This window comes from Equus asinus, chromosome 14, assembly GCF_041296235.1.
Source record: "Equus asinus isolate D_3611 breed Donkey chromosome 14, EquAss-T2T_v2, whole genome shotgun sequence".
NCBI classification, from domain to species: Eukaryota; Metazoa; Chordata; class Mammalia; order Perissodactyla; family Equidae; genus Equus; species Equus asinus.
Genome location: NC_091803.1, coordinates 583,037 through 608,100, shown reverse-complemented (window position 1 = coordinate 608,100; position 25,064 = coordinate 583,037). Strand labels below are relative to the sequence as shown.

Sequence of the window (25,064 nt, the reverse complement as noted above, 5' to 3'; positions counted from 1 at the left end):
GGAGAGGGCCGGCCCGCTCCTGGCACATGACCACCCCCCGACCCCGGGGCTGCGGGTCCGCCCCTCCCCGGACGCCACCGTCCACCCTCGCCCACCGCCTTCCAGAGGCAGGAGGCGCCCCTGGATCCGCCCCACTGCGGGGCTCAGCCCACCTAAGGCCTCCCGCACCGTCTTCTAGACCCTTCCTTGACCCTGGCAGTGCCGGCACGCCCTCTGCGTGTGCGCCGTGTGCGAGCGCGCGCACCCAGCGCCGTACCCGGGGGACTGACACCCTTCCCATCCCACAGACGCGCAGCTGCGACGGCGCAGAGCTCCCCCATCCCGGGCGGGGCCGGGCCGCGAACCGCACCCTGGGGACGAGCCGCGCTCCGGGAGGCCGGCGTGCCCGTGGGAGGAGGGTCACGACGACGGCCGCGGGTCCGCCCGGCTCGGGGCAGCGGGCGCTGCTCGTCCGCGTGGATCGGGGGCAAAAGCGCGCGTAGAGCACGTGCGCTCCGCTCAAACTTCCTGAAACCCAGCCATCCTGCTGGACGCGACTCGGATTCAAATGAAGCGTGGCGCACGAGCGGGGCGTCCGTCGTGGCTCGGCCCCCGCGCAGCCCCCCACCCTCCGCCCAGAACCCGGGCAGCGGGGCGCCGACCTCGGGGGGGCCGACCCCGGACAGGCCGCCGCCCTCTGAGCGGATCTGGTTTCTCCGAAGTCGAATAAACCCCCGTCTATTCGTATCTACAACTACCAGACGTGCCCTGCGTGGGCCCCTCGTCTCCGTCCACTCCGCCCACCGCGGGCAGACTCTGGACAGACCTGGAAACCGCCGGGCACTCAGGCCTCTGCCCGGACCCGGCCGCGGCCCAGGAGCTCACGCAGAAAGGACCAGCGCGCAGAGCCCAGTATAAAGGATTTATTTAAACTCAGCAATTAAACCTTCCTTTAAAGTCCATTTTTACAGTAAATAAATTGTATTGTTTTGCTCCTTCCCATGCATGATCACTGTGCATTAATCTACAACTCTTACTTTAATTGTGAAAAAATAAAGTGTTTCCCCTTTTGCAGTTATTCTGAGAACCTGTGGTGTAGCATCAGTGAGAAAGGACGGATTTGGTCATCCCTGGACTGGTTATTTGGTTCAAACCTAAAATGTCAGGTCAAAAAAGAATCAATCAGCAATGAAAATAAATACCGCGTCCTGGAAGGCAGCCAGTCCTGCCGCGCCCTTCATGAGACGCGCTCCCACTGGCCGTGTCTCGGCGCAGGGCCCAGGCTCCCGGGATTTGGCCCGGAGCTGCTGCCCCGGCGTGCTCCAAGACACCGGGGGACAGGCCACTGCAGGACATCCACGGGCAGTTGGCCCGACGGCGGCCACCTCCCGCTGTCTGAGGGGCACGGCTCCCGCATGCCGTCTGTGGCAGGGACGGGCACGCCTGCACCAGGCCCGTCAGCGCTGGGCCCTCCCAAAGCACACGAGAAACAGAGGACGGGGAGAGGGTGGAGGCGCGGCCAGGCCGGAGCTTTATTGTGGGTCGATCTGTGGGTACACGGTGCAGCCCAGCCGGCACGCCACGCAGCCCACGGCACAGCAACGTGGCCCGCGGCCAGCGCACAGAGAAACGCCCACACGCAGCCACCACCGCCTCGGAACCGCTGGGCGTGGGGACCCGCGTCCAGGACTCGCGGTCGGGGCGTCTCCACGCAGGTCCGGACGGCGGCGTCAGTCCAGCTCGATGGGGCTGCTGTCGTCCTGACTGTCCTCGCCCTCCTGCTCTGAGGAGCCCATGAGGCTGCTCAGAAGGTTCCCTGGAGGCAAATACACGGTCAGGGCCAGGGCGGCGCCTCACTGGGGCTCCTGCACCCCAGAAACCCAGTCCCACAGCGCCCGCTCGGGGCTGTCAAGACCAGCAGCCCGACAGTGCTCATGCCTGTGACCCAGAAGCCCACAGCAAGAACCTCTGCAGGGGGCACGAGAAACGCTCAGGACGTCTGCTGCGCGGTTGGATGACGGGGACGGCCCCACATACCCACCAGTGGGGCCCCGACCCAGCCCCTGGGGGAAGCCAGAGTCATCGATAAGCCGTGTCACAGGAAAACCCTGGATAAACCACACGCATGAGAACACATGACACACAAACCAGTAAGATGCATCCAAGTCCCAAAGGCCACACGTGAAACACAGCTGCTGTCGCCTGTGGGGCTGTCACCGCCGACACTTTCCCTGTCTAGTTTTTATCCAGAGACAACCCTTCTGTCAACACAAAGTCCACGTTTACAAAGTCTGCGTAAACCAACCACGGGGGAAATGAGCACAGGAGAGACCCGCAGCGCAGGCAGCGTCCCTGGACACGACCACCACATCTCCCCTGACCTGCAGCTGGACTCAGGCTGTCAGCACACCGACAGCGTCGGGGGAACCACAAAGGCCGGCTCTGAAGTTGTGCCGGAAGATAAACGAGCATGAGAGTCAGGACAGTGGGGACGAGGAGCGACATCGGAGACCAAGCCCAACAGATGTGCACGCGGCCAACCGACAGTCACCTGAGCACCGGGGGGCCACTCAGAAGGGCGGCCGTGCGAGCGCTCGGACAGCGGGTGGGGGCCCCTGCCAACGCCTCCCCCAAACCAACTCCAGACACGCTGGACGAGCAAAAGCCAACTTCAGAGTAGTCTCAGAGACGGACATTCCCCAGAGGCACCTGGCAAGGCCACCACACAGAAATGCTCGCCCGCCCAGCCCCAGAGCCCCAGGCGGGAGCCTCTGATGTGGACACCGGGCTCTGCGGGACGAGCCCCACCCAGGCCTGCCGCCGCGTAACCTGCAGCTCCAGCACTGAAAAGGACGTGGTGTAGTCAGTGTGCACAACACGGGGCCGTTTCTGCAGAGTGAGCCGTCTGTGTATCTGCCCAGTCAGCTCCAGAAGGAAGCCGAGGAGACCTTACGCTGTCCGGCCTGTGAGAAAAACTGTCGGCCAGGTGCCTGCTTGTGAATTCGGAACCCTGTGAAACGTGATGTCCCCGCTCAAACCTAAAATGTCACAGATGAAGGGCTACAAACCCACAGGTCCCGGCCCTGGTGAAGGGAGATGTCAACATCAGAGCTCAGGAGAAGGCAGACAGCGCTGGAGACCCGGGGCGGCACCAGGCTGTGCAGGATGCGGGGTGGTGGCCTGGCCTTGAAAGACAGAGTCAGGAATCTCACCTCTGACATCTGCCGAGACTAAACTGAACAGACCTCTAACCAATAAGGAGACGATCAGTGATGGAAAACCTCCCAGCACAGAAAAGCCCTGCGCCCCGTGGCTGCACTGGGGAATCCCACCAAACGATTAAAGAGCCGCCGTCAGTCCTTCTCACACTTCTCCACAAACCTGAAGAGGACGGGACACTTCCTAACCCATCCTACGAGGCCAGCATGACCCTGACACCAAGGCCAGACAAAGACGCCGCAAGAAAAGAAAACTGAAGACCAATATCCCTGACGATCATTGATGCAAAATCCTCCAGAAAATACCAGCAAACTGAATTCAGCAGCATATGAGGATTACGCCCCATGACCAAGTGGGATTTATTCCTGGAATGCAAGGACGGCTCAACACGTGAAAGCCAATCAGCATAATACCCCACTTAACAGAATGAAGGGGAAAAAACACACGATCATCTCAACTGATGCTCAAGAAGCATCTAACAAAATTCAACACTCTTTCATGATAAAAACACTCAGTAAACTAGGAATAGAAGGAAACTGCCTCCACATGATAAAGGCCCCACAGGAAAACCCACAGCAAACATCACGCTCAATGGGGAAAGACTGAAGCTCTTCCTCTAAGATCTGGAACGAGACAAGGATGCTCACTTGCAACATTTCCATTCAACACAGCACTGAAGTTCCAGCCACAGAAAGTAGGCAAGAAAAAGAAATAAAAGGCATCCAAATCGGAAAGAAAGAAGTAAAATCCTCTGCTTGCAGATATGATCTTACACGTAGAAAATCCTAAAGCATCCACAAAAAAGCTGTTAGAATAAATGAATTCAGCAAAGTAGCAAGAGACGAAGTCAACACACACAAGTCAGTGGTATTTCTGTACAAGAAAAATGAACAATGTAAAAAGAAACACAAAAACAACTGTTTCAATAACCTCAAAAACAATAAAATACTTAGGAATTAACCAAGAAAGAGAAACCTTATACAATGAAAACTACAAAACATTGCTGAAAGAAATTAAAGGAAACATAAACAAATGGAAACACATCCCACGTTCATGGACTGGAAAAATTAATATTGTTAAAATGTTGGTATCACCCAAAGCGATCTAAAATCCAATGCAATCTTTGCAGAAAGAGAAAAACCCATCCTGAAATTCATATGGAATCCAAGGGACCCAAATAGCCAAACAACCTTGAAAAACAAAACTGGGGCACTCACACTTCCTGATTTCAAAACTGACTACAAAGCTCCAGTAATCACAACGGTCTGGTCCTGGCGTAGAGACAGACAGACCGACCAACGGTGCAGAACAGAGAGCCCGAAATGAGCCCTCACGTACAGCATCAAATGGTTTTTGACAAGACCATTCTATGGGGAAAGGACAGACTTTTCACCAAACGGTGCTGGGAAACCTGGACACCCACACGCAAAGAACGAAGCTGGACCCTCACCTAACACCATGTACAAAAATTAACTCAAAAGGGATCAATGACCTAAATGAAGACCTAAAATGATAAGATTCTTAGCAGAAAACAGGACAAGCTTCACGACTTTGTGTTTGGAAATGATTTCTTGGATACGACACCAAAGGCACAGGCAACAAAAGAAAAAACAGACAAATTGGGCTTCACGAAACCTTAAGAATTATGTGCATCGAGAGAGACAACCCACAGAGTAAGGCAGAGGGGGTGGGAGGGACGAGCGGGTGGAGCACAGAGCTGCTGTGCGTGACACGGTAACAGTGGGTGCACGTCACACGGCTGTCAAAACCCACAGAGCGACACCACCACGAGTGAACCTACGGCCGCTGGGTGGCGATGACGTGTCAGTGCAGGTTCACTGACAGTAAATGCGCCCTCTGATGGGGACACTGATAATGGGGAAGACTGTGCACGTGGGGCAGGGGACGTCTGGGAACTTTCTGGACCATCTTCTTAATTTTGCTGTGAACCTAAAACTGCTTAAAATAAACGAAGTCTTAAAAAAAAGGCAATCCAGAGAACAGGAGGATATTTGCAAATCCTACATCTGATAAAGTATTAATACCTTTACACGCAGCTCCTGAACAGACCACCTGTCTGTCCCTAAAAATGCAAGTGACATGACTATCACACAGACACCCGAACGGCTGCTCGCCAGGCGGGCGCAGATCAGGCTGCAAGGAGACAGCAGCTGACACCATCGGAGGGCCGCTGTGACCACTCTCAAAACCACGGAGAACAAGCCCCGTGAGGACGCGGAGGACGGCAGCCACATGTGCTGCTGGTGGGAACGTGAAATGGGGAGCCACTGTGGACCGAAGTCTGGAGGTTCCTCACAACATTAAACACAGAGCCAGGAACACACGACTCGGCAGTCCCGCTCCTGGGCATGAGCCCCAAAGAAGTGAAGCAGGGCCTCCACAGGGCATTTGCACACGCACGTTCACAGCAGTGTGATCCACACGGCTAACACAGAAGCGACCCGCACATCCATCCACGGATGAAGGGATGAGCGAAATGTGGCCCGTCCACACGGGAATGTTCTTCAGCCTCAGAACGAAGGCAATTCCGACACCTGCTACCACATGGACGGCCCTTGAGGACACCGTGCTGAGTGAAATGAGCCGCTCACAGGACAAACACCGCACAACCCCACTCATACAGGTCCCTGGAGGAGATGAGGTCACAGAAACAGAGCGGACTGGCGGGCGCGGGGCCGGGGGGCGGGAGGGGAGTGAGTGTCTAATGGGGACAGAGTTTCAGTTTTGCAAGATGCAAAAAGCCCGGGAGCCGGGTGGTGGGGACAGGCACACACAGTGTGAGTGTGCTCAACACCCGGGAACCGTGCACTGAAGATGGTTAAGATGGTGACGTTCTGTGTATTTTACAGCAATAAAGAAAGAAAAAAACCTGGCCTGGATTCTGTGGCCAGTGGAGAGAGCCCCGGGCACGACTGTCCCTCGCGGAGCACGGGCCCCACCAGCTGTGTTTTGGGAACAAGGCGAGAAAAGGAGCTGGAGGCACGGCAGAGGGCCGGGCCCTGGGGAGACGCCGCGCAACAGCAGTGCGTGCATGGCAGAGCCCCGAGGCAGAGGCCGGGGTGACAGGGCCTGGCCCGTGCAGACCGCTGCCCCCACCCCGGGGGCCCGGGCCTTACCGAGCAGGCCTCCGTAGGAAGACGTCTGCTTGGGCGGCACGCCGAAGAAGAGCTGTCCTATCCTGTCGAGGTACTGAGAGGGCACAGCGGTCAGCGCGGACCCGCTCAGCACAGAGGCGGCCCCGCCCACCCCCAACACCAGGCCGCCCGAGGCCGAGCGCCCGCCCCGCGCAAGGCTCACCTCGTTGTACATCGGGTCACGCCGCAGGGACGGCTGGTACTGCTCACACAGCACTGTGAACACTGTCAGCTTGCCCCTGGGACGAGAGGGCACGCCCGCCAGCGGCTCACCCGGGAGAGCAGGGCGAGGAGCCGTGCGCTGGCACACTCGCACGCCTGTGCACACACCCATGCCGACACGCTCCCTGTACACACCCACACGCTCACACCTACACACCTGTGCACGCATCCATGCCGACACACTCCCCGTACACACCCACACTCACACCTACACACCTGTGCACACACCCATGCCGACACGCTCCCCGTACACACCCACACTCACACCTACACACCTGTGCACACACCCATGTCGACACGCTCCCCGTACACACCCACACTCACACCTACACACCTGTGCACACACCCATGTCGACACGCTCCCCGTACACACCCACACTCACACCTACACACCTGTGCATAGACCCATGCCGACACGCTCCCCGTACACACCCACACTCACACCTACACACCTGTGCACACACCCATGTCGACACGCTCCCCGTACACACCCACACTCACACCTACAGACCTGTGCACGCATCCATGCCGACACGCTCCCCGTACACACCCACACTCACACCTACACACCTGTGCACACACCCATGCCGACACGCTCCCCGTACACACCCACACTCACACCTACACACCTGTGCATAGACCCATGCCGACACGCTCCCCGTACACACCCACACTCACACCTACACACCTGTGCACACACCCATGCCGACACGCTCCCCGTACACACCCACACTCACACCTACACACCTGTGCACGCATCCATGCCGACACGCTCCCTGTACACACACACACTCACACCTACACACCTGTGCACACACCCATGTCGACACGCTCCCCGTACACACCCACACTCACACCTACACACCTGTGCATAGACCCATGCCGACACGCTCCCCGTACACACCCACACTCACACCTACACACCTGTGCACACAGCCATGTCGACACGCTCCCCGTACACACCCACACTCACACCTACAGACCTGTGCACGCATCCATGCCGACACGCTCCCCGTACACACCCACACTCACACCTACACACCTGTGCACACACCCATGCCGACACGCTCCCCGTACACACCCACACTCACACCTACACACCTGTGCATAGACCCATGCCGACACGCTCCCCGTACACACCCACACTCACACCTACACACCTGTGCACACACCCATGCCGACACGCTCCCCGTACACACCCACACTCACACCTACACACCTGTGCACACACCCATGCCGACACGCTCCCCGTACACACCCACACTCACACCTACACACCTGTGCACGCATCCATGCCGACACGCTCCCTGTACACACCCACACGCTCACACCTACACACCTGTGCATGCATCCATGCCGACACGCTCCCCGTACACACCCACACTCACACCTACACACCTGTGCACAGACCCATGTCGACACGCTCCCTGTACACACCCACACGCTCACACCTACACACCTGTGCACACACCCATGTCGACACGCTCCCTGTACACACCCACACTCACACCTACACACCTGTGCACACACCCATGCCGACACGCTCCCCGTACACACCCACACTCACACCTACACACCTGTGCATAGACCCATGCCGACACGCTCCCCGTACACACCCACACTCACACCTACACACCTGTGCACACACCCATGCCGACACGCTCCCCGTACACACCCACACTCACACCTACACACCTGTGCACACACCCATGCCGACACGCTCCCCGTACACACCCACACTCACACCTACACACCTGTGCACGCATCCATGCCGACACGCTCCCTGTACACACCCACACGCTCACACCTACACACCTGTGCATGCATCCATGCCGACACGCTCCCCGTACACACCCACACTCACACCTACACACCTGTGCACAGACCCATGTCGACACGCTCCCTGTACACACCCACACGCTCACACCTACACACCTGTGCACACACCCATGTCGACACGCTCCCTGTACACACCCACACTCACACCTACACACCTGTGCACACACCCATGCCGACACGCTCCCCGTACACACCCACACTCACACCTACACACCTGTGCACGCATCCATGCCGACACGCTCCCCGTACACACCCACACTCACACCTACACACCTGTGCACGCATCCATGCCGACACGCTCCCCGTACACACCCACATGCTCACACCTACAGACCTGTGCACACACCCATGCCGACACGCTCCCCGTACACACCCACACTCACACCTACACACCTGTGCACACACCCATGCCGACACGCTCCCCGTACACACCCACACGCTCACACCTACACACCTGTGCACGCATCCATGCCGACACACTCCCCGTACACACCCACACTCACACCTACACACCTGTGCACACACCCATGTCGACACGCTCCCTGTACACACCCACATGCTCACACCTACAGACCTGTGCACACACCCATGTCGACACGCTCCCCGTACACACCCACACTCACACCTACACACCTGTGCACGCATCCATGCCGACACGCTCCCTGTACACACCCACACTCACACCTACAGACCTGTGCACACACCCATGCCGACACGCTCCCCGTACACACCCACACTCACACCTACACACCTGTGCACGCATCCATGCCGACACGCTCCCCGTACACACCCACACTCACACCTACACGCCTGTGCACACACCCATGCCGACACGCTCCCCGTACACACCCACACTCACACCTACACACCTGTGCACACACCCATGTCGACACGCTCCCCGTACACACCCACACTCACACCTACACACCTGTGCACGCATCCATGCCGACACGCTCCCCGTACACACCCACACTCACACCTACACACCTGTGCACACACCCATGTCGACACGCTCCCCGTACACACCCACACTCACACCTACACACCTGTGCATAGACCCATGCCGACACGCTCCCCGTACACACCCACACTCACACCTACACACCTGTGCACGCATCCATGCCGACACGCTCCCCGTACACACCCACACTCACACCTACACACCTGTGCACACACCCATGCCGACACGCTCCCCGTACACACCCACACTCACACCTACACGCCTGTGCACACACCCATGCCGACACGCTCCCCGTACACACCCACATGCTCACACCTGTACACTCACACCTATAAATGTACATATACACATTTGCATACCTACACACACACCCCTATACACACACCCACAATGCACACACGAAACTCACCCGTCTACAGCCAACAGCAGAAACCAGATGAAGTTCAGCAGGGGCTGCACGAACGGAGGCCCGCCCTCGATGGACGGGTGCTTCTGCGTGTACGTTGTGAACACCACCGATGCGCTGCTTTTGTTTTTCAAACAGAGAAACCTGGAAATAAGAACATCCTAGTGAGTAGGGATCCTGAGGAAGGAATACGGGGTTTCTATAAGCATTTACGTGAACGGTGCACAAGGGGTGCCGCCATGTGTGCGGGCCTGGGACAGCCTCTCCCAGGCCGTCCCGACACGGCCCAGGGCTGGGGTGACAGCCCCAACGTTCTGGAGGCCGCCGCTGGGCACGGCCATCCGGGCCTTCACCCTCAGGTGGAACGTCAGGCCTGCAGGGCGATGCACCCAAGGGCAACAGGGCAGGGGTGGTGGCGAAACCTGTCTGCTCGGCACCCCCAGGCACCTGCCCGCATGAGCAACCGGCCCAGGGCCCCAGGCGCCATGCTGGGCACCAGGACAGGCCTCGGTTTATGCCCACGGAGGACAGAGCCCTAGGCGCGACCCTCGATAATAGGTTTTTAAGGCATAAAAAGGGATCAACGAGAAGGGGTTCACTGATCTCATGTTCAGCCCAGAGAAAGTATCTACACCAAGTGCCACAAAGCCAGGATCAGCGAGGTGTGGATTTTAAAAAGGTTTCATTTTTAAAGTCGAGGGTGGCAAAAAGCAGCCACGCGTGGAAGCTGTGAGGTGCCGCGAACCACCACAACATTCTGTGAGCCCGTCCCCTCCAAACTCAGGGCGCAGCCCGCCCACCGCCCGCCCGCAGATCCATGCCTCCGTGGGAGGAGGGAGCCTCTCCCCACGCCGCGTCTCCACCAGGAGGGAGGATGGCCCCAGCGGGAACAAGCGGGATGGGAGGCGCTTGCGCAGGCGACCCTGCCCCACGTGGGCGCTCGCTGCGCTGCCCGCTCGACCCTGCAGCTCGCGGCAACATCGTCAGGTCGGCTGCTGGAGAGAAAACGGGCCGAGGCGGCCTCACGGGCGCGAGGGAGGAGCCGGGACCCAGCGGGAGGGCAGGGTGTGGGGGGCTCTGCGCGCACGGTGAAGCGCAGGCCTTGGAGACACGGCCCGCGGACGCCGGCTCACCCCACACTCCCGGAGACCAGGCGAGACTCACAAAGACGGGCGTCCTACAAAAGAACGGTCGTCTGATCCTAAAAACCCAAATCACAGAAGAGACAACGGAGGACCAGTGGTGACAGACAAATGCTGATTTAGAATGAAAAACTCACTTTTACTGCTCGACTGAAACTTTACGAGCGCCCGAGACCTGCGCTGGCTTAAGAGAGTCGACGAGCAGCGTCTGCCGTCCCGCGCGGTCTGCGGCAGAGGCCACAGGGCAAGTGCGCCCAACGGCTCAGAAACACCGCGCGTCTGAGCCAGGGGCCGGGGGGGGTACCTACTGTAGCACGGCCTGGGCCACGAACATGTCGACCTCGCTGCGGAAGCCCCTGGAGGTGGAGTACTCCACCAGCATGTTGGCGCAGCCCTCGCCGTCCGTCGAGTGCAGGAAGTGGTACCGAGACTCACAGTAATTCTGTTCTGCGGAGGGAGAGGGGCCCGTCAGGACACGGGGCGCACGACTGCCGGGCCCGCCCCGCCCTCGCCGTCCACACAGCCGCCCCTCGGTGCACACCAGGGAGGGATGGGCCAGCAGATGCCGCGCACGCCCTGTGCCCGGGGGTCCGCGACTTTGCACCCAGCCGCCTCGCGTTTGAGGCATCAGCCACACACAGCTAGGGAGGTGGCTTCTTCAGCTCGGCCGAGCTGCGCCAGCTGCCCCGAGTTCCCACACCAACATTGTCTCAGCGGAACCCCGAGGAGCAGCCGCAGGACAGGCCCTGCTGCCCCGCACAGAAACTGCAGGACCCTGATGCAAAACCCACCGACCCGACTCAGCGCCTGGACTCCCGGAGGAGCAGCAGGACCAGGTCAAGGCCCGCCTCTCCCACGGCCCCGAGGTCACCAGGAGCCCGCACCCTGCTCCCAGCCCACGGCTCACGCCCCTTCTTCTGCAGCACTTTCTGCCCTTGAGCAGACTGCACGGGACTCGGTGGCCGTGGACGCTGTCTGCCCCTCCACAGAGAGGGGGGCCCACGATCTCGTCGATGCCCCATGGAGCAGGCACCGGAGGGAAGACCCTCTGGACGCAGGCCGGCCCGTCACAGCGGGAACAGGACCCGAGAGGCCTAACAAGGCCCGTGTGCAGAGGCACGTGCTGAGTGGCCTGTGTCACCAGCATCTGGACGTCCACTTCTGCTGTGCGCCCTGTAGGGGCTGGACGGGGACACTCAGGGTGGGGTCCGAGGCAAGCGGTCAGGAAGGCGGCCTCCAGCCCTGAGATGGACACTCATCCTAGCGGCTGAGTCACACGCACAGCCAGTCTCAGCCCGCGTTTGCCGTGGCCGAGCCTCTAACCAAGGGCCGGGCTGCAGTGCTAACAGAGCCAGGGGAAGGGGGCGGGCGCGCGGGGGACACGTCCTCCACGCCCAGCCGTCTGAGCATCTCCGTCGTGAGCTCGCTGCTCAGCTGTCGAGGGTTCTGACGGTCCCGACCCGGCCAGCGCCAGTGGATGCGCCAGGCTGTGAACCGGGCCTGCCCTGACACCCTCCCCCCACCACCCCGAAGGCAGCTGCCCTTCTCCCGAGGGCCGCCCCCTACGCCAGCTGCCCCACAGCGGCCCCCACTCGGGACACGGGGCCGTGTCTGGAGACGGTTTTTGCTGCCACGGCTGCGGGTGCTCCTGGCATCTGACTGGAGCCCAGAGACGCTGCTTGGCACCCCACAGGGCACAGGACACCCGGAGCCTTGGCAGTTCCGAGGCACAGACGCAGCTCCAGGCGCAGCCACCGCACCTCCTGCTCAGGCCCCCGGCTCGTCCAGCCACCTGCCCACAGCCCGGCCGTCTCCCAGAGCAGGGCCATCACCCCGTCCGGCTCACATGCCACCCTGGTCCCCACCACTGCTCCTTCCATGGGTGAGGCACTGAGCCACGGCCCCAGTGGCCCGCTCCCTCCTACCTCCTGTGGAGAACACGCGCCCTCCCGAGACAGGCTGTCTGCCCCCAGGCCCCGCATCATCGCGCAGCGCCCCCCACCTAACAGGCCCTCCAGGCCTGGCCTCCGCTCTCGCCCCCTGCAGCCACAGAGAACACACAGCGACTCGGAGGCAGCGTCTCCTTCCGTAGTCGCGGCCCGTCTGCCCCCTTCTCTCCCTCCAACCCCCCAAAACCACCTTCTGGTTTTACAGCATCCACATAAGCAGAAAAACCAGGCAAGCAACTGCGCCCAGCCCGGCCCCAGGCCCCTCGGAGCCCTGGATGGAAGACCAACGCCGCACGAGGCGAAGGACTGGGTGGGGTTCGTCATGAGGGCCAACGGAGGTGCCAGCGGGTGGGCTGCGGGATGCAGCAGAGAGCAGGCCACCGCATACCCGCCTGGAGGCCCCACCAGCCCGGGGGAGCCCTGACGTGGGCCTTTCCCAGGCCAGGCTCCCTGCAGACAGCGGAACGCGGCCCCTCCAAGCGAACAGGACGCCCACCAGGACACCACACCTCCCCCGACAGCCTGTGCCCAAGGAGTGCATTCACCTGCTCCATCTTGAATTGTTAAGACCCTAACATTGAACATATGTGCTGAGCCACTGAGCATGCACCATGCACGCTACCTCACGGACACGGGGGCGGCCCATGCTCCGCCTGGCATCCCCCACGGGCCCCACACACGCGGGCGGGGCAGGGCTGTGGAATCACTGTGCCCACCAGCAGCTGCGGGCCACCCCTGCTCTCGCAGGCCCCGCTCCTCTGAAGACGGGGCAGGGGTTGGGTGGGCGCACGGCCCCCACCACCTGCTGGGCCAGCCGGCAGACGGCATGGGGCTCCTGGGGGCGCTCCCTGGGCGCCCTGCACCACACAAGGGGGCTGGGCTCCGAGTGCGGGAGGGTGTGCGGTGTAGACAGACAGCAGACAGGACACAGACGGGCGCCGTGAGTGAGCAGAGGGGAACCCGTGCTGGCGAGGGGACCGGGACAGGTCTGTGGGACGTGGCGCCAGGCCGGTTCTTAGGAAGCACAGGAACCAGCCACAAGCGCTGGGAGAAGGAGGCAGCCCCGCGAACGTGTGGCCAGAGGGGGAGGGAGCCCCGGCCGGCGTGGCGGAAGGTGCCAGCTGCTCTTTCTCAGTCACGCTTCTTCCTTCGGGTGGAGCTGAGGGGACTCAGCCATGCCCTCAGGAGAGTTTCCTGAACTTCTGGGCCTTCGAATTCGCTCAGATCTATCTGACTCATTATTCTCAGTAACGTTCCTCTGGGGAGAGGACTGAGCTGGTATGCCAGCACCCAGACGAGCCCCACGCCCCGCCGGCCACAGCAGGTGGGACACACAGCGGAGTCGAGCGTGTGGCGGGCACCCAGCCTGGCACTGGCCTTGTGAGAGAGGGAGCGCGGGCGGAGGTGTTCCCCCAGCCTCACACCCCCATCAGAACGGCCGTTCCAGGGGGCCTGCCGTTCCCACACTTGTCTGCACTCACGTCCAGAGAAGGCGCCTTCAGCCCAGACCCTCTGAACTCCCACAGCACAAGCCGCCAGCCCATGCCCTCTGCGCCCCACCCAGGCACCTGCCTGGCACCTTCCCTTCAGCGGGCCCGCCAGATGACGTCCAGCGCGACAGGTGCACACTCCCATCTGCAGCCAGGGTACATGGAGGGCCCAGAGAGGGCCGCTTTCTAACCGCCGACCAACCGTCGTCCAGTGCCTCCAGTAGCAGTGCCCGGGCGCCCCTCCCTGTGCCCAACTGGCGGGCTGGGAGCTCAGGACACGGCATGACCAGCCCCTACGAACGCTAATTAGAAGATGCCACAGGTGCTAAACAAAGACAGCACCTAGCACCCGTGAGTGCTGGTCTGGATGAGCGTCCCAGGAAGGAGGCCCCGTGCTGGCAGGGGCGAGGCCTTGCCGCCCCCAAGAGAGAAGGGTCCCTGGGGAAGGGCCAGCCCAGCACAGCTGCCCACCGCAGCCCCGGCCTTGGCAGTCCTCCTTGGAGCAGGTGGCTCCACCGAGACAGACCGGTTGGCGTCGGGACGCTTGCCCTTCACAGAGAGCGGCCGTGCTGTTCCAGAGCAGGCGCTCCCCTCCTCGGGCGCTGCGGCAGGTGATTTCAACCCACCAAAATGGAAAAGCAGACAAGAGCTGCAGGGAGCACGAGGAGGAACAGCTGCCCCGGGACGACAGGCGCGCAGCCCTCCGGGAAAGGCCTGGGGCCGCCACTCCGGAGCCACGCTCTGCACGCGGGCTCTGCAGGCCTACCTTTCCACAGCGTGAGCGCCAGCAGCTGGTGGAGCCGGGGGTGGCCCAGCTTCCCGGATCCCCCGCTGGACCACTTCAGGGCTCTGGACACAAAAGCCACTCGCTCCGGAGAATTGGGATCCATCAGACTGAACAGTTTAGCCAGGTTTTCTAAAAACGACACACACAGAGGCCCTGACCCGAAGAACAGGCCACCCCTTCAGCTCTCTGCACAGCGCATCTCACTAAAGCTCATTGAAAGCAGCAGCCATCGCCCTGCAGTCGAGAGCAACCAGGGCAGTGGGGGCATCCCAGTGTAGCCCCAGGGGCTGGAGCCGTCCGGGCCACCCTCAGTTGGCCTCCCCACTGCAGTGCCAGCAGCCACACCCTCCTTTCCGGGCTCGCGGCTCAGCCGGCGTTGGGAGCCAGACATGGGGAGGGGAGCATGGTGAGAAAGGTGGTGCCAGAGCTGCCGAGGCAGGAGCGGCCTCCTCGTCTTTCCAGCTGGCGGCTCCCACGAAGGCTCCAGCTGCAAGCTGGCCAGCGCGGGGAGGCCAGCAAGGCAGGATGTGACAAGGGACACCCCACCTCGCCTGCCGGCTAGGAGGCCACCGTCCATCAGAGCCGGAACAGCAGGGTGGCTCCCATGCACGCGCGTGTGTGTGCATGTGTGTGGCTACCCAAGAGACCAGCCAGGAGACCGTCTCGAGGGCACAGTGAGAGAGCCTCACCCAGGAGCTCGTCGGCCACCTCCACTTCTGCCTTCTCCAGAGACTCTAAGACCAGCATGGACAAGTCCGCAGCACTGTTTTGCTAAAAAACACGGAAACGAACAAAAATCCCACGGTTAGAAACAGAGCTCGGGCCGTTCTGAGGATTTGTGGCAAAGTCAGGCAGCTGCTCTGGGTTCCAGGTGGAAACCCGAGAGAGCGCGAAGCCGAGAAAACTCTTCTGAGCACTGGAGTCACCCGGCCACCCGGCGGAGAGTGGACGCCCGGCCTGGGGGCAGCGCCCCAGCCCCAGACACGGCTGGGCATCTGTGCCCGGACCCCAGGACACTCACCCGGACCCCAAGACACTCGCCCGGCTGCAGGCAGAGCGGCCAGCACCGAGGACGGCCCGCCCAGCCCACAGGCCCCGGCACGGAAGCCCCGGGCAGCGGCTCACCTGGCCGTGGCTGAAGAACAGCAGCGCTCCCGAGCACATGAGCTCCCGGGCCTCGGCGTGCTTGCTCTGCGACGTGTACCTGCGACAAGACAGGGCAGCAGTGCGCAGTCAGGGCGGCTGCCCCCACGACACGCACGCGCCGCCCCCGTCTAACACGCTCTCCGAGTTAGTGCCCTGGGCCCAGGAGGGATGGTTTTGGACGGCAAAGGCTGAAGACGAGGCGTGAGCGTGAGCGCTTTATGACGCCGCCAAGCCAGACACACCCACCACCCGGAGTGGAAGCAAGGCTGTGCTCCCGCCCGAGGTCGCACCTCACCCAGCGGGCAAGGCGCCCGCCCCCTGGCTCTGTCCAGGCCCCAGGTGGGCTGTCCCACACCCGGCTCGCGCTGCGTGCACGGCTCCCTGCGGTCAGCGACATGGCTCAGGGTAGCGGGAGACCTGTGCCCTGCAGCGCCTCCCTGCAGCGCGCCAGGACTGTCAGGAGGACAAGCCACAGGCCGGGGTGACCGCCACCTGAGGCCAGGCCTTCCACACTGGCAGGCACTGCACGGAGGGGTGGGTGACGCACCCTCACCCACCGGAGAACCACGGTCAGGACGACGCAGGGAACCAGGGACAGCAGAGCTCCGCACAGAGACTGATGGGCGGATGGCACCCACGGTGGCCGAACGACGTTCTCGGTGTCGGCTGCAGGCACGGGCCCCACGCTGACTCCCTCCGGGAGACACAGGCCTGAGTGGGCACTGTCACCACAGCCCAGCGTCACCCTCCCACTCTGAGCGCATTTCTCACAAAGCGCAGGAGGCAGGGAGAGCCGGCCTTCCGAGCTGCAGAGGGGGACGCACGGGGCAGCCCGACACCCGGCAGCTGACAGGGTGGAATGGACGATGCTTGGGGGCGGCGCGGCCTGGGCCCCACCCGAGGAAGCGAACTCGCAGGCACGGCCTCCCCTGGAGCAGCCCGCGCAGCAGTGCAGGCGGCACATTTCGCTCATCAGCTACACGTTTATCGCAATGATTGTCAGAAAAGAAACAAGACCACCCCACCGGACCTGGGCCTCCAGCCCAAACCAACCCACCTCAGGAAGGATGGGGCCAGCAGCGCAGCACAGGAGGCTCGAGCCGGGAGCCCCCGCAGCGCCCAGGGCCACAGTCAGGCACGGCCGCCCATGCCCGTAACCACAGAGAAGGTCTCTTCTTCAAAGAGGCCCTGCAACCCGACGCCCCCAGGAGAACACAACCCCACCGGTCAGTACGCAGGGTCCAGCGGCCCGGACGCGAGACCCGCCGGGAGACCCCAGCTGGCTGCACAGCAATGGGACTGGGAGGAAAGACCTACGCCCAAGAGAGCAGCCAGCGTCAGCCCACGGGCCACTGGCCCGGCTGCGGCTTCTCGACAGCACGGCTGGGGGCGGCACCCTCCCACTCTCACCGCACACGTGCGTGCACACATGCCGCCCACCCCACACCAGCTCCGGCCGTCCTCCTCCAGTCCCGCCAGGAGCCGCCCTGCACACGACCTGCTGCCCAGCAGCACCAAGGAGGGTTCTGGGAACCAGCCCTCAGAGGGGCACAGCTGCCGCCTGCACACATGTCGGCATTCTTCCTAGGTGACCATTAGGCCAGCCTGACGCGGTTTATTCACGACGCAACGTGGTTCCAGATTCTTCCACGTCAGATACAGCAAGACAGAGCTCTCAGGAGACCAGGTGAAGCCAAAGGAGTCCAAGAGGCAGACGAAGGCTCCTGGGACAGCGCCGCTCTCGGGACGGGCGGGTGCGGCCAGCTGCGGGCACGGGAGCCCCGCAAGGAGGGTGACCCGTCTACTGGACCTTGGGACTCCCAGCGCTCACTCCCCTTCCAGCTGGAGTGGCCTGCAGATCAGGACTGCCCGGGACGGCCACCGCGGAGAGCGAACGCGCTTCTCCCTGCGGAACGCCGGGCAGGGGAGAGGTTCACTGCTGGGTGACAGCGGGACGAGGCGCCCTCGGGGTCCCAGCGGGCTGGGGTGGCCAAGGCAGGAGCCTTCCGGCACGGCGCCACCCCGCGGCCCTGGCCTCCGTGGCAGCCTGTCCACAGCTGACCACTGTCCACACTGCAAGTCAGCCTCCGCGTCGCTGACGGAAGGACGTCGGGCCAGCACGTGCTGGTGCCGTCTGCTGCCAATGGACACGGCAGCACCTCCGGACCACAGGGCACCGCGTCTGCGACGCTTCTAGTCACTTCACTCTTATTTTTATAAAAGGGCAGAACGTAGAAACGGAAGCATTAATGTCAGGGACGGGAACGGTGCGGGCGTCAAAGTCTCCACTAAGTGTGGTCCGGCCACCCCTCCGGGCAGGCGCTCCTTCCACCCGGGCACGGAGAACACGTGTTCTAAGTGTTTCTTTCTACAAACGTCCTCATTCGACGTGAGTCCCAACAAGGGCACAGGCCACAGTCAACACGCAGCACAGGTCTCAGGGGCCCTGAGCAGAAGGCCGGCTCCAGCCAGCTGGGCAGGCGCAGGGCACACTGTGGGGACCCCGCTGGCCATGACGGCAGCACGGGCCACCATCAAAGGAGTCACCCAAGCCGCAGGGTTTGTCTGACCGAGCGCCAACAACCCAACAAGCCTGGAGAACGGACTCGCTCCTCCTCGTTGGGGCGGAGAGGTCTGAGGACACGGGACCACCCAGTGCCAGCAGCACCGTCGGTGACACAGCCCCAGGCACTGACGCCGGCCCCCAACCGAGCCAGCTGCACCAGCGACCTCTGCCCACTCCCATGGAGCACACTCTCAAGCCGTCTTTTGGGCTGCCCAATGTCTCCTCCCCTCCTCCTCAAACTGCCGCGGGATATAACGTAAGCGAACTGAAACAGCCTAACTTGGTAAGTTTATCCAACACGTGAATGGATAAACAAACTGGGCCATCCACACAATGAGAGGCCGCTCAGCGATGAAAATGAACGGGTGACACACACGGGTGAACTCAGACAAAAAACAGGACACACTCTACGATTCCACTGAAGACGGAAACCAGTCTATCATGACAGATCAGTGGTTGCCCGGGGTCAAGAGGTGAGCGATTGATTGTAGAGGCGGATGAGAAAATTTGGGGGCATGATGGATACTTCCAACATCTTGACTGGTCATAGTTTCATGGGTGTACACATATGCCCAAAACTGAACTCATCAAATTGCACGTTTTATATAAATACTTAAGTATAAAAATATTTATTTGTAAAAACACATAAAAGAATACAGTTTGGTGAATTTGACTTCTCCAGGAGCTGCCCACCGTGGAGGGCTCTAACCCAGGGCTGGCACTGAGGGTCTGAACATGGGCTGCACCCTGGAGGGACAGGGACCACGCCAGCCTGTTTCGGTCAGGCCTCTGGGACGGCCACAATTGCCACTGTCGACTTGGCCCTGCACCCCCACGAGGCCGACGGCAGATCACGCACTTCTCACTACTCCTGAAGGGGTGCAGGGGCCCCGAAAGGACCCAGGAGGAGGCCAAGGCTCAGCGAGGTGCAACAAGGTGTCCTGGGTCATGGGTCACGGGTCACGGAGCAGAGGCGGAATGCGAGCCCAGGTCAAGGCTGGGCTGGTGGGGAGCCTGACGTTCATCACCACCCCCCAGTGTCACCATGAAACGACCACGGGCAGAGGGACTCGCCACTTTAAAGCTAATCGACGCTTACATTCCTCATGTAGCACTCGCAGAGCTGGCTCAAGACAAGGACACCATGTTTACCTCTGGGATGATCCCGTTCTGCTGACTAACCACCGGGGCAAATATTTATATACAAATCCCCAAGAACAGCACACACCAGGGCAGGTCTCGGGCAGACAAAAGCTCGCCGGCACCGGTTTCTGACCGGCTGAGCCGCCCAGCGGGCGCTCAGTGTCACCGAGTGCAAGGCCTTCGCTCATCTTCCTCGTTCCCCGAAGAACCATCGCTCACTCCTACCTGGTCCTCTGGCCACAACGCGCCACATTTAACCCAAACGTAAACTGCAAACTGGAACCCCAGCAGAAGGGACCTCCAGAGTTCCCAGGACATTGATCCCAAGACCGATTCCAACTGGCTGTTGGGAGAAAATTTTAAAATCTAAGCCTAAATGGTGTAAAGGCCAGATCCAAATACCCTTAAATATCAAATACCCTTAAATACCAGTACATTTGCTGTTGTGGGGCCCTGCACAGAACAGACTAAATTCTCTAAGACTGTCTCTAAAACACATTTAAGTTCTAATGAATGGTCCAATCGTTTTCTTGCTCCAACTACAAAGCACCACAGAAGACGTGTAATCTACACGAATGCCTTACAAGTACAAGAAAAGCCTACGGCCGGGGCTGTATGACAACAGAAACACCGTGACACGTTGCAATCCAAAAAACTAATGCAAGCGACATGCTCCTTTAAAAATTTATAGGGTGATGCTAAAATAAAAACCACTTTACTTAGCCCAATAACACAAAGTACCGATTCAACGTGAAATCGATCTTTTAAAACTTACTGAGCTATTTCACGTCCTTTTTTACACGTGTCTGGAACCCGCGTATGTCTACACTCACAGCCCGCCCCATTCGGGACCTCCCACCTTTCAGAAGCTCAGAGGCGCACGTGGCCAGTGGCCAGCGCACCCGGCAGCAGGTAACAATACCGGGGTCATAAAAATAGCCGGTTTAGTAACAACACACAGCATGCAGCAGGACAAGAGCGACAAAACAGGCAGAGAAACGTGTTCAAACCCTCACGACTCAACTCCCTGTGGGAGGACAGTGAGACTCCGCGTGGGGGTTTCACACCCACCCAGCGGCGCTCGGGGCTCGAGGTGGGAGGGCCGGGGGAGGGGAGAGCGGGGGAGAGAGGGCCCGGCCGGGAGGTCAAAGGCAGGGCCCGAGGTCGGGGCCAAGGACTAGGGTATAGGGGTCGAGGGTCTGGGTTCGGGCTCCGGAATCGGCGGTCCAAGCTCTGGGGTCGGGGCTCTGGGTCGGGGTCCAGGATCTGGGCAGGGATCCGGGGTCCGCGATCGGGATCCAGAATCGCGGGTTTGTGGTCTGGGACCCGAAGTCCGGAGTCCGGGGTCGGGGTCTGAGCCGGGACCCAGGGGCCGGGGTCCGAGGTCGGGGCCGGGGTCCGGGGTCGGGGTTCGCGGCCTGGGCCGGGGTCAGGGCTGGGGTCCGGGAGCGGGTGCTGGGCCGGGGTCGGGGCCGAGGTTCGGGGTCTGGGCAGGGATCTGGGGGCCGGGTCCGCGGTCCGGAGCCCGCCCCGCGCCGCCGCGCGCCCCGACCCCGCGACAGCAGCGGCGGGGGCCCTGGCGGCGGCGGCGGGCCCTGGCGGCGGCCGGCTACCTGAAGAAGAGCGTCCGGTACATCTGGTGCGCTTCGTAGTAGTCGCCCTTCTCGACGCTGGCGCGCAGCTTGCCCTCCACGCGCTGGACGCCGCCGCGGTTGCGGGCGCCGTTCCGGGCGCTCTCCTGCTCGGCCATCGCCGCCGCCGCCGCCATCGGGCCGGCGCTCCGCGCAGAGCTGACGCTGTCGCAGGCGCGGTCGGCAGCGCCTCTCGGCTTCCGTCCCGGCGGCAGCCCGACGCCCTCTACGGTGGCCGCGAGGAGCCGCGCGCAGCGGGGGCCGGCGCGCCCGCGAGCGACCACGTGACCGAGGGGCGGGGCAGCGGAGGGAGGCCACGTGACCGAGGGGCGGGGCAGCGGAGGGCGATCACGTGACCGCGGGGGCGGGGCAGCGGAGGGCGGCCACGTGACCGCGGGGCGCGCTGCCCCACAATGGCGGCGGCCGTGACGGCGGAGGGCGTGCGCGCGGCGGAGGGGAAGCGGAGGCTCGGGCGTCCCGGCCCTGGCCCTCCCCCGAGTGCCCGCGGGTCGCCGCCGCGGAGACACTTCCAGATCGGCCGTGAGACCGCTGCGCGGGCCGCTGCACCGGCGGGTCCCGGGCGGGCGCGGCGCTCAGGTTCCCCCTGGACGAGGCCGCGCGCCGCGAGGGCTCCAGGGCTCCGAGGGCCGGCCCCGCCATCAGAAGCAGCACAGGCACGGGCTCGGGCCTTGCAGGAGGGCAGGGCCGTGGCGCACGGGGCCGGGAGCCCTCGGGGCCACGTCCCCGCGGCAGCCGCTCGGGCCTGAGCCGAGCCGCCGGGCCGGCCGTGCGCGCGGTCCCCCTGCTGCGACGGCCTCCCGGCCCGGGTCCCGAGCAGGCGCAGGCGTCCCGGGGGCTCCCGGAAGCGTCACCTTCCCTCCGTCCCCTGCAGGACTGTGGCGGGCACCGGCCCGGAGACTGGGGCGGGGGTGGGGGCCGGCGCCCGAGTTGTGCCTCCCGCCGCGGGCAGCGTCTCCTCTCCGCGGCGTCGCCCCTCCCCGTCGCGGTCCAGTGTCCCCTGCAGAGGCCTGCCCCAGCCCTCGTCGCGGCCTCGCGCCCCCCGCCAGCAGCCCCGATGGACAGACCCCGGGCCAGGCTTGCAAGGGCGCTGTGCCCGCACCTCCCCCCGGCGGCAGCAGCACCCATGACAAGGGGCCCTCCGGAGACCCTCTCAAGCAACCTTGTCTGCACTCCAGTCCGCTGCAAGTGGGGACGGCACGGCCCAGGCGAAGGTGGGCGAGCTCCGCGAGGACCGCTCACCTTCAGAACGCGGCCGAAGGAACACGCGCCTTCGCCGTCCCTCCCCCACCTCCACGGGCAGAAACGAAGCCAACTGAGAAAAGAAATAAACTGTTTATTGTTCATTTGAAACATCACATGCACTTTTAAAAATTAAAACTCTTTATTTAAACATTTCAATAGCATCTTGTCAATTTGGTGGCAGCAAAGGAAGCACTACCAAAGACGAATATTTTGAAAAGCATTTACAAAAATACATTGCACAAAGTCCTATCTCGCATCATTAAAAATAAATTACTATTCAAAATACTTCCACCCCAACTCCCAAATTTTTAGTTTTATATAGGAAATTTTGACATATATTTATCCTGTAATATATGAAACATCTGTATACATTTTATCCAACTTAACTGCATAGGCATTAGTTCCAATTCTACGAGTGAAAAAAAAATGCTACTTTATGTAGTTTTTGTATATTTGAGGACTGTTGTGCAATATACATAAAACTCTTCAGAAAAACCAGTCAGCACCATCATTTTATCTTTTTCTGAAAATACAACATTTAAGGTACACAAAAAAACTGTCTTAACCCAATAAAACTTAAATAGTTAAGGTAGTACGTCTGTGACGCGGGAAGCGCCGTGCAGATGCCTCATTATAAAGTCTGCTCAGTGGCACAGGCCAAGTGTTAACTGTTCGTCAGAACCAGCCGGGTCTCTGGGGAAGTGAGGAGTAGGGTGGGCAGTCGCGACTCAAGGCAGAGCCCAGGGGCGGGAGGAAGCACGGCCGTGAGAAACTAGGGCCACAAAATGCAAGGGCCTCGGGAATTTGCTGCTTTGCACGACCTCCTTTGATAACTGTCAGTGGAATAAAACGTAAGCCTCTGAAAGATTTAGAGCACGTTAGTGTTCGCTTTTCAGCAAAATTCAAAACAAAACATCCAGGAGGCTGGAATCTGGGTCCTCTTCACGCTGTGAGGGAGAGTGGGCTGAGCCTGGGGGACCTGAGAGCTCTAGTGACGCGTGTTTGGGTCCAGACCAGCCCCCATGTCAGACTCACTTGACGCACGGCAGAGTGAATGGGGTTAGCGCACGGGCCCCAACCCGGAGAATCTCAGGAGGGGCAGACGAGGCACAAACACCCGTTCCCGTCACCTGCCCACCTGGTAACTGAAAGTAACTACTGGTGCTGAGAAGGACAACCGTCCCAAAGGAAGGGAGTGCAGAGTTCTGAAGTTTGGTGACACTGTGTTTCCCTGAAAGAAAGATGTGCTGGATTCAACAGATGAAATATATCTGCCCCCAAAGTCCTTTAAAAGGGCCATGAAAGGCTAAATACCAAAGCTTCAGGAACACTTCAAACGTTTTAATTTCATCTGCTTTGTTCCTGAAGTCAAGAAAATAAAAAGAGCTTTATGTTCACAAACAAATCCCCAAAACAAAGTAAGTGTTTTCGTGAACCATACATTCAAATGGCTTCCAGAGATCGCTGTTGCTCACGATCTCCGGGCAGCCAGCATTCGACATGCAGTGTTTCTGTGGACAGGACGGCACGGTGGGCTCGGGGCATCCACCGCGTGTGCCTCCACGTCCTCCTGCTGGCAGTGCGTAATGTTTATTCAAGGGGTGATGTGGTCCTGTTAGTCTATATGCCCATTCAGGAAGGTTCCAGTGTTTCAGCCGTCCCAGTATATACAAAATGTACAAGAACAGTAGTGGATCTTTACTTGACAGGTTCTCCGTGAACTCTGAACCGATAGAGACACGTGTATTCAGGATGGCCCCAGTTAGAAAGGATCCGAAGTTCCACTATTTGGAAAGCTCCTTCAGGTCTTTTCTGAAATTGAGGGGGGGGAAGTCACACTTACTGCAAATTAACACCCCCAAGCCCAACCCCTGCCCCAACTACTGGATTTGAGTGGCAGGCGCCAAGGTGGAAATTAAGTTTTTCAGAATGAACTAAGTTATCTGTCACGGAACATGAAGCTCATTACGAGCCAGAGACGGACTTTCCATTTCCGTACCTGACATGTTCCCGCAGAGCAAAACACACTGACACAACGCTCAGGGAAAGCAGAGCCGGGAGCTCCAACGCGCTCTCCCCAGAGGGTGACCCTCACACACTCGGGACAGTTCTCTTAATGTCGCTGGCTCCTCTGACACGAGGAGCCAGGAGACTCGGGAGCCCCCA

General features: G+C 60.9%; 2 protein-coding genes across 32 annotated transcripts in view; both read right to left on the bottom strand.

The window, feature by feature from the left end:
- Positions 1–887: 887 nt before the first annotated feature.
- On the bottom strand, positions 888–21,989 carry GET4 (guided entry of tail-anchored proteins factor 4). 2 transcript variants are annotated; one of them, XM_044746629.2, is made up of 9 exons: positions 21,618–21,989; positions 16,275–16,353; positions 15,839–15,920; positions 15,129–15,278; positions 11,232–11,370; positions 9,785–9,925; positions 6,517–6,592; positions 6,336–6,408; positions 888–1,795 (listed from the first exon to the last, which is right to left on the bottom strand). In XM_044746629.2, the coding sequence occupies exons 1-9, from the start codon at positions 21,770–21,772 to the stop codon at positions 1,710–1,712; spliced, it is 981 nt and encodes a 326-aa protein (XP_044602564.1). In that variant the 5' UTR covers positions 21,773–21,989; the 3' UTR covers positions 888–1,709. The 2 variants fall into 2 exon arrangements, with proteins under 2 accessions (XP_044602564.1, XP_044602563.1); XM_044746628.2 differs by having other exon boundaries at positions 15,129–15,302; positions 21,618–21,859.
- Positions 21,990–22,969: 980 nt separating this feature from the next.
- SUN1 (Sad1 and UNC84 domain containing 1) overlaps positions 22,970–25,064 on the bottom strand; it is a 55,774-nt gene continuing 53,679 nt past the window's right edge. For all 30 annotated transcript variants that reach the window (XM_044746630.2, XM_070484028.1, XM_044746635.2 and 27 more), the window contains one exon: positions 22,970–24,710. In XM_044746630.2, the coding sequence (XP_044602565.1) occupies positions 24,597–24,710 (114 nt within the window). In that variant the 3' untranslated portion in view covers positions 22,970–24,596. The remainder of the gene's footprint in view (positions 24,711–25,064) is intronic.

What these genes read in the sequence shown, in the direction of transcription:
- GET4 (XM_044746628.2), bottom strand. Translation starts at nt 21,772, where the DNA reads ATGGCGGCGGCGGCGGCGATGGCCGAGCAGGAGAGCGCCCGGAACGGC. An exon ending in GGCGCTCACGCTGTGGAAAG is followed by an intron (nt 11,371 to 15,128) that starts GTAGGCCTGCAG and finishes CTCCCTCCGCAG; the next exon opens with AACAGAATTACTGTGAGTCT. An exon ending in TTCCTACGGAGGCCTGCTCG is followed by an intron (nt 1,796 to 6,335) that starts GTAAGGCCCGGG and finishes ATTTGCCTCCAG; the next exon opens with GGAACCTTCTGAGCAGCCTC.